At 38.4% G+C, this 15,601-nt stretch overlaps 1 protein-coding gene across 3 annotated transcripts in view; it reads left to right on the top strand.

The window, feature by feature from the left end:
* Nucleotides 1-15,601, top strand: part of LOC124154291 (protein Skeletor, isoforms B/C-like) — a 267,181-nt gene that overhangs the window by 194,122 nt on the left and 57,458 nt on the right. For all 3 annotated transcript variants that reach the window (XM_046527914.1, XM_046527915.1, XM_046527916.1), the window contains one exon: nt 9,870-9,981. In XM_046527914.1, the coding sequence (XP_046383870.1) occupies nt 9,870-9,981 (112 nt within the window). The remainder of the gene's footprint in view (nt 1-9,869; nt 9,982-15,601) is intronic.

The following is a 15,601-nucleotide window of genomic DNA, read 5'->3' as shown; positions in this document are numbered from 1 at the left end:
CATGACCGAAGATCCTTGCGTCAAAAGTTAGAGAGCGGTGTTTTTATGAGATCCACTTGAATAAATCAATCGCAAATTATAACAATTCGGTGTAAAGAAAACCTCAAAAGGGCCATTATTTTGGCTTACAAAATTGTTGTCGTTTAGGGAAGGTGACGGCCCTAGCAGATGGGGTCGATCCCTCCATAAGGGGAGACGTGGCAGAAAGTTGGGGGATCACAAGAAAACCTAGTTGGACGTAACGTTTAAAAAATATATTCCGATAGGTTATATTTTCGCTACTCTTTGACAAATGCGGGATTCGAGACTATTGGTCAAAGAAAAACATCAGTTTTCGTCCGCAGTTTCGCTCAATAATTTAAGAAGCGTCATCAGTTATTCTGCTTCAAAAGTGGCCAAAAACACAGGATTGGCCTATGATAGACTATTGATCAAAGAAAAATATTAGTTTTTAATTTTAGTCCGTGGTTTCGCTTTTTAATTTAAGCGTCAACGGATCTTCAGTTTCAAATATTATAACCGAAGATCCTTACGTCAAAAGTTAGAGAGCGATGTTTTTATGAGATCCACTTGAATTAATCAATCCCATATTATAAAAATTCGGTGTAAAAAACTCAACAGTGCCATTATTTTGGCTTACAAAATACTTTGTTGTTTAAGGAAGGTGATAGGCACTGGCAGATGGGGTCGATCCCTCCATAAGGGGAGACGATGCAGAGAGTTTCGGGATCACAAAAAAAACATAGCATAACGTAATGTTAAAAAAAATGTTCCAATGGGTTATTTTGCGCTATTGTTTTCAAACTCGGGATTCGCCTTCGTAAACAGTATCTTACGGTACTGGAACAAGCTACCATATTTGAGCCGGTCCCAAAAAAATTAAGTATTTTTAAAAATCGGTGAGAGAAGTGGGCTTCAAGGGTTTTTATATCTTCAACTGTTTTCATCGTATGTTCATGTTACCTACGGGATTTTTCGGAATTCGAGATAAAATATAACTGAAAATGGTGCTTTCCGCTCTTCGTTATAAAACTCCACTACCAATCATGGTTTCGACATTCAAATTCATTTTTAAGTCAAGCCTGAAACGATTTCGTAAATTTAGGATTGAAAGCACTGAAGGAACAAGTGACTTTGTACGCAGTCACGCGCACGGGTGCAAAGTTAAATACACCAAAGGATGAAGTTCGCCATGAAAAAATATTTGACTTAGCCGGGATTCGAACCCGGATCTCCCGATTGCCGGTCAGGCGTGCTACCAGTTACACCACCAAGCCATCTTCTCAGAACGAACTTCGGGATGGGTTTTACCGAACAAGATGTTGACGTCACAAGTCCACACTGTGGCACATGTGGCGAGGGTCGTGCTTACTAAGCCACTGTCGGGGAGAAAAACCCTTATTTGCCGCTGGTCTGCGGCGACGAATTCTTGTCGAACGACGAACGTCAACATCTTGTTCGGTAAAACCCATCCCGAAGTTCGTTCTGAGAAGATGGCTTGGTGGTGTAACTGGTAGCACGCCTGACCGGCAATCGGGAGATCCGGGTTCGAATCCCGGCTAAGTCAAATATTTTTTCATGGCGAACTTCATCCTTTGGTGTATTTAACTTTGCACCCGTGCGCGTGACTGCGTACAAAGTCACTTGTTCCTTCAGTGCTTTGAAATTCGTCGCCGCAGACCAGCGGCAAATAAGGGTTTTTCTCCCCGACAGTGGCTTAGTAAGCACGACCCTCGCCACATGTGCCACAGTGTGGACTTGTGACGTCAACATCTTGTTCGGTAAAACCCATCCCGAAGTTCGTTCTGAGAAGATGGCTTGGTGGTGTAACTGGTAGCACGCCTGACCGGCAATCGGGAGATCCGGGTTCGAATCCCGGCTAAGTCAAATATTTTTTCATGGCGAACTTCATCCTTTGGTGTATTTAATTTAGGATTGGCTTATTCGGAACTATTGGTCAAGGAAATATACTTGTGGTTTATTTTCGTCCACCCTTTCACTCTTAAATTTAAGCGTCATCAGTTATTCTGCTTCAAGTGTCGTAAATAGAGATCCTTTCGCCCAAAAGTTAGAAAGCGATGTTTATCTGACGAACTTTGCATAAACTAATCCCAAATTATTAAAAAGTGGTCTAGAGCAACTCAACGGGATCATTATTTGGGCTTGAGAAATATTTTGCTTAAACAATGACCAACAACTCCTTTAAGGCCTCAAATTATAGATTTTTATATAAAAATTTTATAACTTTATTTCACTCATACAAAATTACAATATGCCCTATAAAAAGCTGTGGAAATTATATGTATCCCGTATGAACCTATTTTTGGGCTACCAACAGAACTGGTGCCAATATTATATAAATTCTTTATTTAAATGCAGTGATTATTTTCATTTTATTATCCTTTGTACATTCAGTTATAAGAATCCAGATATTATTCGTGCATAAAAAGCTTACACACATGATAACTGGCTAGCTTTCAGAAACGCGGTGATTACATACACACAAATTACTTCGAATTTTATAAGTCAAAATGCCTTTATGAACATTCTGTTACCTTTCTTGGTAAAAACTCTCTGTGTAACAAAAAAAAGAATTGTCTCTCTCTTTGGACAATCGAAACCATTCATGCCGTGCGATGTGCGATGGAAAACCCTCTTAGGCCGGAATCGCACCTGCGAACTTTCGGTCGCTCGCAGAGTACTTCACCCATCCGCCAATGTGGCCGGCGCGGCGGCGCGAATTTCATCGTAATTCCCGCTAAGTGTCGCAGGATCCCAAAAAGTTGCGCGTAATGTGAGAAATATTCGTACCATGAGTTATTCTTTTAACTTGTAGAAATATTTATAAGTTCACGTATCATTTTAAAACGTCTTTGGTCGAGCGGATCTTTGGGCATATACCCCTCAGTCCCCGGACATGTCTACCGTGATTTTTGGCCCGAATTTAATGTTTTCTGGTTAATTAGGTGTTAACAAACAACATTTGCGACTTCTGTGTGATGCTGTCATCTGTAAGGACGCACTGAACTAGTTGCAATAGCGACATTTTTCTCACCCTCACGATGAAAAATTCAAACGTCGATGTATTGAATACAATACGCGAGGACCGAGGAGGATATAGTAAGTACTCCAAAATCCAATTAATGTGCTGGACAAACACAAACGTACTTTTCCCTTTTGATGTGGAAAAACCCCTCAGACGGGATTAGGACTCAGGATCCCTCGGAAGAAGAGGACTACTGCCACCGAGAGTGATGAACATTGCAGCATTGCATTACTAAAAATATACCTTTCGGGGGCAGTTTCACTTAGAAGCGTATAACATTGGAATAACTGATCAAAAAATTTAAGAAGACTTCAAGATATGGCGCTATATGTGGATTTAAAAGGTAAAAGGGAGGAAAAGAGTGAAAAAACGATAGGTTTGCAGAGGAATAGAGGAAGTAAGTGAAGGACATTGGAGTTCCATAAGCCTAAGAACAGAATGGGTTGACCATTTTTTGAGTCGCGACACCTACGTTGGATATATAATAAATACATTGGACGGAAAAACTTCGGACATAGGAATTCAATTTCCCTGTCCATGCAATAGGGAACTATTTCTTGGGAACGGTTCAGCGGTGAATTGGGAAGAAGATCCAGATGGAAGAAAAAGAAAATTGTGGTAGGATAGGGACTAACGAGGAGCGTGATATCCTAGTGGGTAGAGCGCTTGGCAGCTGATCAAAGGGTCTGGGGTTTATATCCCAGGTATAGCGTTCAGAAACCCCCCAAATTAAATCCTCTCAGTACGAGGTGACTCAGAAATAAGAATCGGCCCTCCTTCCTTGAATGAGTGATATTAAAACATGTGTGTCTGTCTGGGGTGAGCTTTACCCCCACCCATCCCAACTAACTTTCGGGTTGAATCGGTGAAAGATGGAGTGATGATAGTTCATCAATCGATAGGATTATTAGGTTATCCTTGAGTTGTTCTAATTATTTTTCTCCTCTTTGGTTATTTATTTTGTCATTTAGTTTTAATTTTCTTGAAAATTGTGCAGCTACAGTTTCTTGTTTCTTTTGCCTCCAATTATCTTCGTTCCCGGCCACACCTCCCAATCATTTATTAATCTTAAGTTTTCACTATTTATTTTCTTTTTGTCTAGTTACCCTTCTCTCCGCTGCAAAGAGGAAATTCATAGAAAGAAAAAGCACACGCCAAGTAGAACTCCAAGTTTATCCGTTGAATAGATTTTCAGGCTCTGAAAACTGAATTAATGAAGTTCATGAAGATGAAAGTTCCGACAAGAATTTAGAAATGTTGTAGTTGGTTGCTATCAGCAACTTCGTTACTTACGTGCAACATGATCGCCATCTTCTGCTTTGCCTTCAGTGTCGAAGACATTCATTTTCATTGCGAGAGTGGTTATAGCCTAACCAATTAGTCTAATCATTTTTGTGGCTTATTTTCTCGAGTTCTGACATGATTAATAAAAATTTGGAGAAAAATATCAGCATCCAATCGTTCGCTGCAGAAACATATGAGAAGCATTGATGCATTGCGAGGTACAAACATCTTTCAAGAACTCTTGATTTTAGTTTCTTTTAGGACATAATTAAATCGTGACACAAGTTATAGTCATTGGATAAGACAGGCTAAATTTTGACATACGTTGAATTCTGGATTTCTAAAAATTCTCTGACCCATTCTCTTTTTCCCTTTATCTATTCTCTTGTCATAGCACCCCCTTTTTCCCACCGACATAGCGTTTAGCTCATACGTTTTATTTTACCTGAAGAAATACACAGCGAAACGTAGTCGTATGAAATCCTACCAAGGAGATATGTACACATTTGCGCAGAATAAGAAGCACACCTAGAAGACAACTAGAACTCGATGCCTACCCTTCAATTATATTTGTAGGCTCTAAAAATTGTAATGCTTAAACATCATGAAAAAAGAAACATCATCAAGTAAGGTTTTATTATGGGAGAGCTAAGAAATTTGAATTCAGCGGAGGGAAGAGAAAGCCTTGCGGAGAAATCGATCGGATGGTTTGCGATTCCTTTCCGCGGCGCTCCGTGGCGCCATCTGCCCGAGGAGGCGAGAACCAAACTGATGCTTGAGTGGAGGGGAGGGTGCTTTCTTCCCCTTCTTCACTTTCCCCTCTCCTTCCTTACTTCTCTCTCCCCCCCCCCCCCCCCCTCCAACTCTCACTGTGCCTCCGCACCTTCAAGAACCGTTTGGTAGTGGTAATGGCTTCTCTCGGTAATGGCAATTTATCTTGATCAAGACCAAGGGGTGTTGCTCCTAATGTTTAAGTGGACGCTTTTTCCCCCCTATTCCCTTTTCTCAAATTGTCTTCTTCCGTGGAAAATTTTTTCCTCACGGTTACTTCAAACGTGTTTCACCGTACTTTTGAGGAATGGCGGCGTATTGGAAGAACAATTGAGCTAATTTTTTCCCTCCTTTTGGCCTAAAATTATGTCCGATTTGTACCTCTAATTCTTTTCAAGAGTGTTCAGCTTAGAAGATCGTGTTGGCGCAGTTGTAGATTCAGCGCTGAGTCTAACTATGAAATCGGTTTTTTTATTTTAGCATTGCTTTTGTAAAAAAAATAATTTTCATCCCTCAATCATTTTGACTTTATGTGTACAGAGGAACTTATACCATGCATCCTCTCTTACTAATTTTAATTCAATTATTTTAGAAATGGTCCTCCTCTACGTCCTCACTTTATCCATGGAATTATTACCGCTACCTATCATATGATTAAATAATAATCTACAATCCAGTTTAAAAAACGAAACTAACGCAATACGTTTTTGCTGCATGACGTACTACCAATTTATTAATATATGCAGATAAATTGTTAATTTGAACGCCGGGCATCATAAACCAACTTAAATGGGCGTTCAATCCGGGAAAAGCTACGTCCAATTCATTTTAAACTCAACGTGTCACTCCTCTTACAGGAAGCCATAGGCGAATGTAGGGGGGGGGTCACGGGGACACGTGCCCCCCCAAGACACTTAAAAAAATAGATAAAATTTTTAATACGGTTACGGTCGTTTTCTTTTGTGTATTACGGAGCCTCAATCATTTAATTTCATATTTATAAATTTCATAATAAAAAAATAAAGAGAATATTCGTACAGTAATTCTTGCCTATATCCTGTTTTTAATCTCAAGTATGAGAAGGTCGTTTTCCTGTCAGATCCTTGGCCCTGAGAAAAAAATCCTGGATGCAGTGGAAGCATTATCAAAAGACTAATATCATTCCCTTCGTCTCTGTATAATGTTGGAGAATATTTGTCCGTTTGCACATTGCTGGAGTGATTTGAAATTCGGGCGGAAGGCTTTAGACGCTGTGCACAAGAAGGGGTTAAGAAACCTTTCCAAATACGACTCAGATTGTAGCCAATCCTCTCTATTTTAATTGTTCGGACTTTTAGCTATTTCTATTTCTTCTCATATCAGGCGCGGATAATAATCTTCCGTATTAGCAAAAACTCAAGTTTTTTTAACATTATTTTATGAGGCATAATTTTCATTAACCGCATTCTGATTAATGAAGTTCCATCGCTATCTTATGTTCCTTCGGCCTTTGGGAGATGGCTCACTTGGTATGTCCCATGTAGCTTCTGCAGCAGTGGCAGGGAAGTTTCTTATACCACCACGAACTGGAATGGAGAATGGCAATCCTTCGGTGATGGCACGGCATTTTCAATTCTTTTCACCGTACAAAAGTGGATATGTTGCTTCTCTGATGGTTTTCTCGAAAGAAACAGCTATGGACGAGAAAATCGACATAAACCCTGGGCCAAAAATTATAATGGGCATATTTACGAAAATTCTATTTCCTCAACCAAATGAGATATTCTACTTGTATGGCGCCGAGTATTGCATCAGTTATGTTGCATTAAAGAGGATATGCGCTGAGTGGGAAAATAATCATTTATCTCAGCTTTGATCTGAGGAGGCCTAGGTATGGTAATTAGTGCAGGTTACCGACAGCTGAGGTCATTTGCGCCATGATGGAATGATCGGGAGGGATAGATGGAGAGAAACCCGGCGTCGGCATCATCGAGCTCTTAACTAAATGCAAAAAGGGGACCGCGACTTAACGTCCCATCCGATGGACGGTGTGCTATAACGAAGGCGCTACTTATAGCACTCATGCAGTTATCGGGCAGTCTTCGAAAAATCTTTTACTCCGCCGGTATTTGAACCCGTACTCAGAGGGTGGGTAGCCAACACTCCAGCTACTACACCAATTTGATTTTAGCTAAAGGAGAAGAAATTTTATCTTGCTGGTATCTTGAATAGTTCTCTCCATGTGAAAGAGAAAACTCTCATTATTTTTCATGAATGCCAAGTACCAAGTTCTCCAGCCGCGTCTGTCGTTAAATTGTTGACAACAGTTTCGAAAGCCATCATGCTTTCGTCTTCGGGTCGAAGGTGAGAAGTGTTGATATCACTGGCCGTCCTCCCCCTGTGCGCTGATTGGTCAGGCCTCTCTTCCACACGTTGCTGGTTGGGTAGCAATTGTCCCTGTCTCATTATTTTTGTCTTAACATATTCATTCCTTCGTTGTTTTAAGGGGAGCTTCGGCGAATGTGGGGAAATCTCACGACTTTTAAAATTGGAGAATTTTCTACTCTAGAGCCTTTCAGATGCGTTGCCACCCTCTTCACATTTAAATTGTTTACAAATGTCGCCACTCGTGCCGCTGACGAGCAGAGCAATCCTTAATTAACGGAGAAATAAGCATTAATTGATCTTCTAAACCACAATGTACATTCGTGATGATGTGATCTATCAAATTATTATTATTATCAAATTATCTTTTCATTGCGGTTCTTCATGGGTGTAAATATTATATGATAAATATTGGGAATTAATACTAGATCTAGTACCATGAGCCTCCGTACAATTGCTATGGGAATTCAGGTACTTGGATAGCGTAGCGGTCTGCTCAGTGGTTCGGAAAGCCAAATTTCCGTCGTTCGATTCCCAGTCGAGGGGAATTTTTTCTCATGACAATTCATGTGAATTTCACCGGCAGGATATAAATCGCACAGATTAAAATTAATGTAAAGTGACATCAAAAATCAAGGTTCAACAGAACGAACTGGTGCCTCCTCGATGTATTCACCTTGGGAAAGCCAATGGAAAAAATAACACCTCTTGAATTCCAGTCACGCTCTGGGACATGGGGAAAACTGCATCTTATTCGATTCTCTCCGACTTATCCCTCGCTTATCTCCCGATCCTCCAAAACCTATCACCACACCTCTCTCTCCACACAGACACACACAAGCCCTCAGACAGGGTTCGCACCCCTCCCCATAAGGGACGCACCCTCAGGGTTTCTCCACCCCTCCCCATTTTTCCCGACCCCAATCTCTATCTCCACTCGTCGGGATATATATCCACGCCCTGCCACTCCAATCTCTTAGTTCAGGATCAAGCGTGACGTCACTTCCTTTACCCACGCACACACACCGCTCGACAGCCTTGACAATTGTCGCCTCGGGTTATAGCAAAAGTCGAGGTGTGGGCGGGTTTTGATGTCACACATCCCATCCCAGCAGCCCTTAATTCCCGTGATGCTTACCTAACCCTTACCCTGTAGTTTCCTCTCCGTTATTTATGATCCCAACAATTGACACTTTTAATTTCCCAAACTTTTACCTTGTTCACGATATCTTAACATATTTGAAAAATTCTCCCAAATATATTAAAATAATAACCCATTTACAAAATTCACACCATAGTGTAGAAAAATGCAACCACCAAACCATCCATCCAATGCAACCATCAAAAAGTCAAGAGTCAAAACTTCACGAGTTGCCTTAACTCACATTTTGTGTGATGGAAAATAATTAAATTATAAAAACAGAATTAGAAAATTCTTTGTTCGACTAATGCAACCTTACTATTGAAGAATTATCTCGTTTTTTTTGTTAGGTGATTGTTGCGATGTACAATTGAAAATTTCCTTACCATACTCTGCGGAACATTTGAGCTTAAGGCAGTGAAGAAAGAGCAGTAATGGTAATTTGTATTTTTGGTAATTAGGATTTGTAATATTTGCGAGTAAAATAAAGTTAATGGCTTTTCTCCGGTAAAAGTCGGCTGCATCTCTGTACTTATATATCAAGCCAGCCGTCAGATTTGAATACTCATTTAGTGAGTCAACAAGTTAAAAGATAAAATAAAAGGCTCCAACAGTGTGCTAGAATTCAAATATAAATTGGGAAAGATTTCGCATTCTTTATTCTCGTGACCGTATTCGTTTCTTAAGACGCAGCCTCTCCTTTTTCTGTCCCATTTGCTGTTATTTAATCCTAACGATTCTCAAATACATTTATTGCAATCACATAGCTACCCTCGTTATCGATTTAAATTCGTAATAATTCGCAATACTGATGGATTTCTGGAAATATAGTACATAATTCCAAGCGCTGCAAATGCTATACATTACTTGGAAAATTCACGTCAAAAATTTCACTTAGGGCTTTCCCTCTCTCTTAAATTGAGTAGTCTACCATCTAGGCTAACAATTCACCATATAACTCAAGCATATCATGTGAATTGGAGTGTGTTTTATTTTTTAACGATTCACCAGATTATCCGCATTTTTCTAATAAGTAAAAAAACTTAATTCACTATCCGTTTCGAGTAATGATGATGTGTATTAACGCGATGAAATATAATAGTAGGTACCGAGAGCATTAAATATTACTTTTGATTATTTATTTATTCTTCATGAACTTGGCTGTTTTACAGCCTCTAAATAACGGCATGAAAAAGCTGTAGATAAGTGAGATAATATGTCCTTTTTACGTACCTAATTGTACTTTTTTCTCCACCTCCACAGAGATCCTCCAGTCCTATCGGCTTTCAAGGATGTGGACATCATTCTTCGATTGCCGATGGGAAAACGACTACGTGACATCAAGTGGCTGTCGGTGTGGTGCAGGCGGTTTACTGTGAGTACAATCAGCATCACTAAATATTCTCGGAGCTATCGTAAAAGTACACATTCCCATGTATGTATGAAGAAGTCAGTTCATTTACTTTACTTCATCATCATAAATTATCAATCTCAAGATTGGTTGGACGCAGTTACCATCTCCTATTAGCCACCGTTTTCATATTTACGTAAAAATTTAAAAAAAAACAATAGTTTCAAGAAGAAAGTGCCTTATATATTACATTTAGTATGAAGCCAAAACTATGATGACCAAAGATAACAGCTTAGCATCAAAGTTTTAATTTTTTATACTAACAGACATACGAAATGACTTAAGACAAAATCTCGTAAAAAATCAGTAAAAAAAATACTAATGATCAATATGATCGGAGTCGGGGATTTAAATACGGCCTAATGCGCCGCGGTTCTAGTGTTGAGGCAAATGGAATCCGAGTCCCACTCAAACACGTCGCATCGGCTGTAGTAAAAAGCCTGTCCCTGTAGAAGTGAATCTGAATTCTGAATTCCTGATGGTGATCTTGAAAATAAAGTGTGCTCAAACTTAAAATTTAGGAAAGCTGTACTATTTATATTTTTATTCATTAATACATTAAGGAATCGAACTTAATACTGATATCGGTAAAAAATATATTCCTATTGATAACAGTCGTGAGTTCTTGTATTGGCGAGCATGGGCAGAATACGTAAACTTCCCGGACCGTAATATCTCTAAATTTTAGAATGCCTTTTCTTCGGATGGGTTGGGTTAACCCTCCGTGAAGTGTGAGGCCAAGGACACCCCCACACGAAACCCCTCTGAGGTTCGCTTTCCCCTCTTTTCCCCATTTCCCTCTGAGGACGTTAGTTATCCCATTTAACCCCTCTGCCGTTCCGCCTGCACCCTTTTAACCTTTCCCCTCTCCTCCCTCCACGCCTCTCTCCCCAATCGCCAAATTTCCCCATCCCACAGCCCCCATTCCCGTCCACTCTTCCCCCACACTCTCCGGCTTCAATCCTCCGGAATGGCTCTCATTGCGTACTGCGGGGTCGCCTTATCTCTCCGTCCCACGCCAATCTTTCCCAACCCCCCCCCCCTCCCTCTCTCCATCGGATCCCTTCTCTTTTTCGCACCATGGACCATCTCTCCCGCCGCCGTCTACGCTATACTTTTCCGCTCTTACTCCATTTAAACTTACTTTCTCCCCCCCCCCCCCTCACTTCATAAGCACTTACTTCTTATATCCACCCGAAAAATGTTAATTTCTACCCTGGTATTTTCCTTCCTTTGATTATTTTAGTCTTGTTTATAATGACATACCTAAAGAGCTGGATAAAAAGTTACAAAGGCTTTTAAGATTTTCAGAGAGAGAATCCCTAATTATCTCCGAGAAATCTTTATGAACAGATCAGTAACCACTCATATGTCATCTCGCAAAAAGGACTATTTATGTTATCCTTCTCCACGTACAACCACCTACCAGAAATCATTTCTAGTAACGGCATCTAAATTTTGGAATTCTCTCCCTAAAACAGAAGGGCTCCAACCATGCATTTAAATATAAATTATACATGACTTTACTCAATAGAGAGCTCAATAGAAAATAGACTCCTACGTAAAATACAGCCAACATATTCCGTGTGTTGTCAAATTTCAATCCATGTTTACGTATCGTTTCTTTATTATTTGTGTATCAAATAACTTTATTGTTATTAGTTGATATCTTCATGAACTTTGTGCTTTTGATGAGCCAATTATTGTAAATTGTGTTTTGCTCCAAGGGTATACCCAGAGCATGAATAAATATATATTCTATTCTATTCCCCCACCTCTCCTTATTGGCGTAGCCACGGGGGAAAGGGAGGGTTTCCGTGTTACATACCCCCCTTGTGCCTTTGAAACTTTTCCTTCATCCAATTTATATACTTTATTTTAATAATATTCTTACAAACTCTATGTTTTTGAATCCTAAAAACCACCTTTTCCACTTCAGAAATTCCAAAATTTTCGGGGGAGGACCCTCGGACCCTTCTTTGCTCTGGGGTGTTTTCTTTACATTCCGGAAGGACCCCAAAACCTCCGGTAAAACCCACACCCATTTCAAAATCCTGGCTACGCCCCCGCCCCCTATGTGGCCATTATTTCAGATTTTTGGGGGTTTAAAGACTGCTCCTGAAACATAACTTTAAGGTCCAAATATACATATATATGTATATTAAGTTTCAAATTTCTCCATAAATTGTTTTTTTTATTCCTCTTGGATTTTCAGTTACTTAGCATGCAGATTAGATATTTTTATCGTATCTAAATTAGTATAGACACTTAAAATGCATTTTATAAGGGTAGAATTCAAAATAGACTCAACAAAGATTCGTTTTTATGTTGCGTTCAGCCTCGAGTAAAAATAAAATTACCAGTATTTCAATTACCAAAGTATCAAGGGCTATTGTCCAATACTGGGTTATCGTTGCTGTCCCGTGCTGTCCATCCTTTTGACTAGACGCTTAAAAATACTACGTAAATCGAAACAGTTGCAACTATGGTGTAAATTGCTTATATTTACTAGGTTAATCATATGAGCAATGATGTATGGATCAATATCCTCTATCCTGGTGTACCTGGGTTTGTCTGCCAATGTTGTTTTCAATTTAACCGATAGATAAGGTGTGGCCCACCGGAATTACTATGATGAATGGTATTTAGTTCTGATATTCAAGGAATGGTTTAATGAATGCTTATACTAGTGCCACGTAAGAAGTTCTAAAAAGCATTGAAAAAATACTTATTAAGCCCGTTGGAAATTGTGTACTCAACTGAACAACTATCGTAATATATTATATCATTTATTATAAGTACCATTGTACTTTTGATTCCACCTTCCCTAAAACGATTTCGTTTACGAAGATCTTTCATTTCTCATGCGTGCGTTGAGTATTCTTAGTTATATATTCTCAGGCTATATTCTCTTCGTGTTTTCTCGGGGATATCAAAACGAAAAGTGCAAAATAGTGCTCTCAGCGGTTATTGCGTTCTTATGTCATCCATTTTGACCATTCAGTGAGATTTTATCTCTCTGGTTCGTATTTTCTGTGAGAAATTCCATTTTTTCCATTATCGCTGCCTTTTTTCATACGATATGATGCCATAAAAACTACCCGTTGGGTTATTTGGATCTCTTGCGTCCACTTCCCGAATGCTTTCAGTGATGATATTTTTTATATCTCAATACCTCTTTATTTCAAAATTACCAGCGTCGTTTTAGGATTTCATGTATTATTATTCAAGCGTTTTAATAATCAGAATATTATAATATAATATTTTCAACTTTTCCAATACCTTTGCTTTTGAGAATGCTATGGTATTTCTATTTTTTTCAAAATTGTTCGACGTTTATTTTAACCAATGAGCATGTTTGTCGATGAGATAAAGTTTCATATCTTTAGGTTCATTTAGACTTCTCATTGTTTTTGCCTTTCATGAATCCCTTTTATTAGTTTTCATCGGTATTGAATCTAAAAACCTCTCCGAGTGTACTATACCTTCTGAATAACTTCTTCGTAATCTTAGAATATCCTTTTGAAGATCTTGCAATTCACTCCAATATTCGACCCCACAAATATCTCAGAGCTTCTTAATAATATAGATGCATAAAAAATAGCACTGAATATTTATCTTAGCCCCCGATTATCCGGCGTTATCACTTGAAACTCTATCCTGAATATAGGCAACGGATTACAACATTTAAGCGTCTCCGGTTGCATATCTTAACAGGTGCAGGGAAGTCCTCCAAATCAGACGTTTGAATCACCATTCTGCGAGTGTCTTCTATTGCCCATAATACGCCTTTCTTATCAATGTAATCGCTTGAAATTTTCTCATGTAAAGTTTTTTCTCAACTTCCATTAAAATGAATTCCACATGCAATGAAAATGATAACATTTGAAGTTATATATCGAAGTCGGTTCAGTCGTATTCTGGCAGCTTTAATTTCTGATGCCAACCTCATACTTTTGCCTGTAAGATCAAGAGGGGAAAATAGATGAATTAAAATAGCATTTCTATCGTATTCAACCTTCATGTACTACACTATTATGGCCGTCTCATCCTATTTCACCATGTAAACCCTTCACGAGTTTCAAGAAGTCTGTTTGTTCTATATAGGAGTGATCCTGAGGATAAATTTTATTTCAATCCCATTATTTAAATCAAAAGTTTTTTAATTATCGATCAAATTACGCTATAACTATTCCAAATTGCAGTTGAAATACTGAGGATAGAACCACAAATGCCGCTAACCTGTAAAAATAGTTGCTTGGTAATATTAGTCATGTATTTAATAAAATATTTGTTAACGCCGTTAAAATTTTATTTGATATTTTTAAAACTACATTGAATAAAGAATCACACGTCTCTTTTTATGGTGATTTTAGTTCGTAATCTAAGTTCTAAATCTTTCGAATGGCATTGAAGTGTTTTCTCTTAACTAAATGTTATTTCGAAATGAGATGCTATCAGCGCATTAATTTGCCTCTTTGGGGGTTTTAGTTTGAACCCATTAATTTACGATGTATTTCCTTTCTCCCTTTCACAGTGCATACTACAATAGAAAGAGTTGGGAGAGAGATATTAATATGGGAATAAATTAACTCGGGTTTCTTCGGAACATAAATTCATAAGCCGATTCGACGGTGCTGTCACGGGTCGTTTTTATGTTTGTACAGCACACTCATGAGGAAATAAAACTCTTAATATGGAGAAGTTCGCGATACATTTAGTACTTTCTCAGCGTCCTTGACTATTAATTACAGAGTTGTTGATATTTGTTATGCAAAAATACCTTTTTGCAATATCACGTTTTTTTTATCCACTCCTCACTATGCGGGATTTCCCGAATGATAGATTTTTAGTCTTTATGGACTGTGATCCTTCAAAGAGTATCACTGTATTCGTATTTAAAGTCCACTTTCTTCGGAGAAATGTTGTGGAACAACAAAACTAATGATCAACAAAGATATCGTATCGCCCGCAATTTTATTAACAGAGAAGTACACGCGTATCAGTTTCTGTTATTACCTGAGAATGATTGTATAAAAATTGAAACACGTGTACTACTCTGTAGATAAAATTGTGGGCGATACGATATCTTAGTTGATAATTTTTTTTTCTCATTTTAAGAAAGTTTTTTTAAAATACTTTTAAACAGATTACATAAGTTTTCCTCGAAAAATACGTTTTCCCACTATTTGGTATTGAATCTTTCAAATTTAGCGTATCACAAACAAAAGATAACCATCAACAAGTTGTATCTCGGTCCGAATTGGTCATAAAGGAAATATAAAATAAGATTTTTATTTATTTTTTTCAAGTTACAGTTTTGTAATTGACAATTTCGTAGTAAAATTTTTAATAAGATTTTTTCGTCAAAAAACTGTTACTTTCAATCGCGAATAACTCGAAAAATATTAATTTGACGCAAAAAATGAAATGAAGATTTAATTCTTAGAATTTATTTTTCTATCGATTCCTGTGATCAAAATATAAGTAAAATTTTCCACCCCCGAGATGGGGTGGAAACCACCCCCAGGGTAAAAGCGCCCGTCGGCATGATATAGATTTTGATTCTTGGTATATTCCCTAC

The sequence above is a fragment of the Ischnura elegans genome, chromosome 2, assembly GCF_921293095.1.
Source record: "Ischnura elegans chromosome 2, ioIscEleg1.1, whole genome shotgun sequence".
NCBI lineage: Eukaryota > Metazoa > Arthropoda > Insecta > Odonata > Coenagrionidae > Ischnura > Ischnura elegans.
The sequence above is the reverse complement of the archived record's forward strand: the minus strand, read 5'-3'. Positions and strand labels throughout refer to the sequence as shown.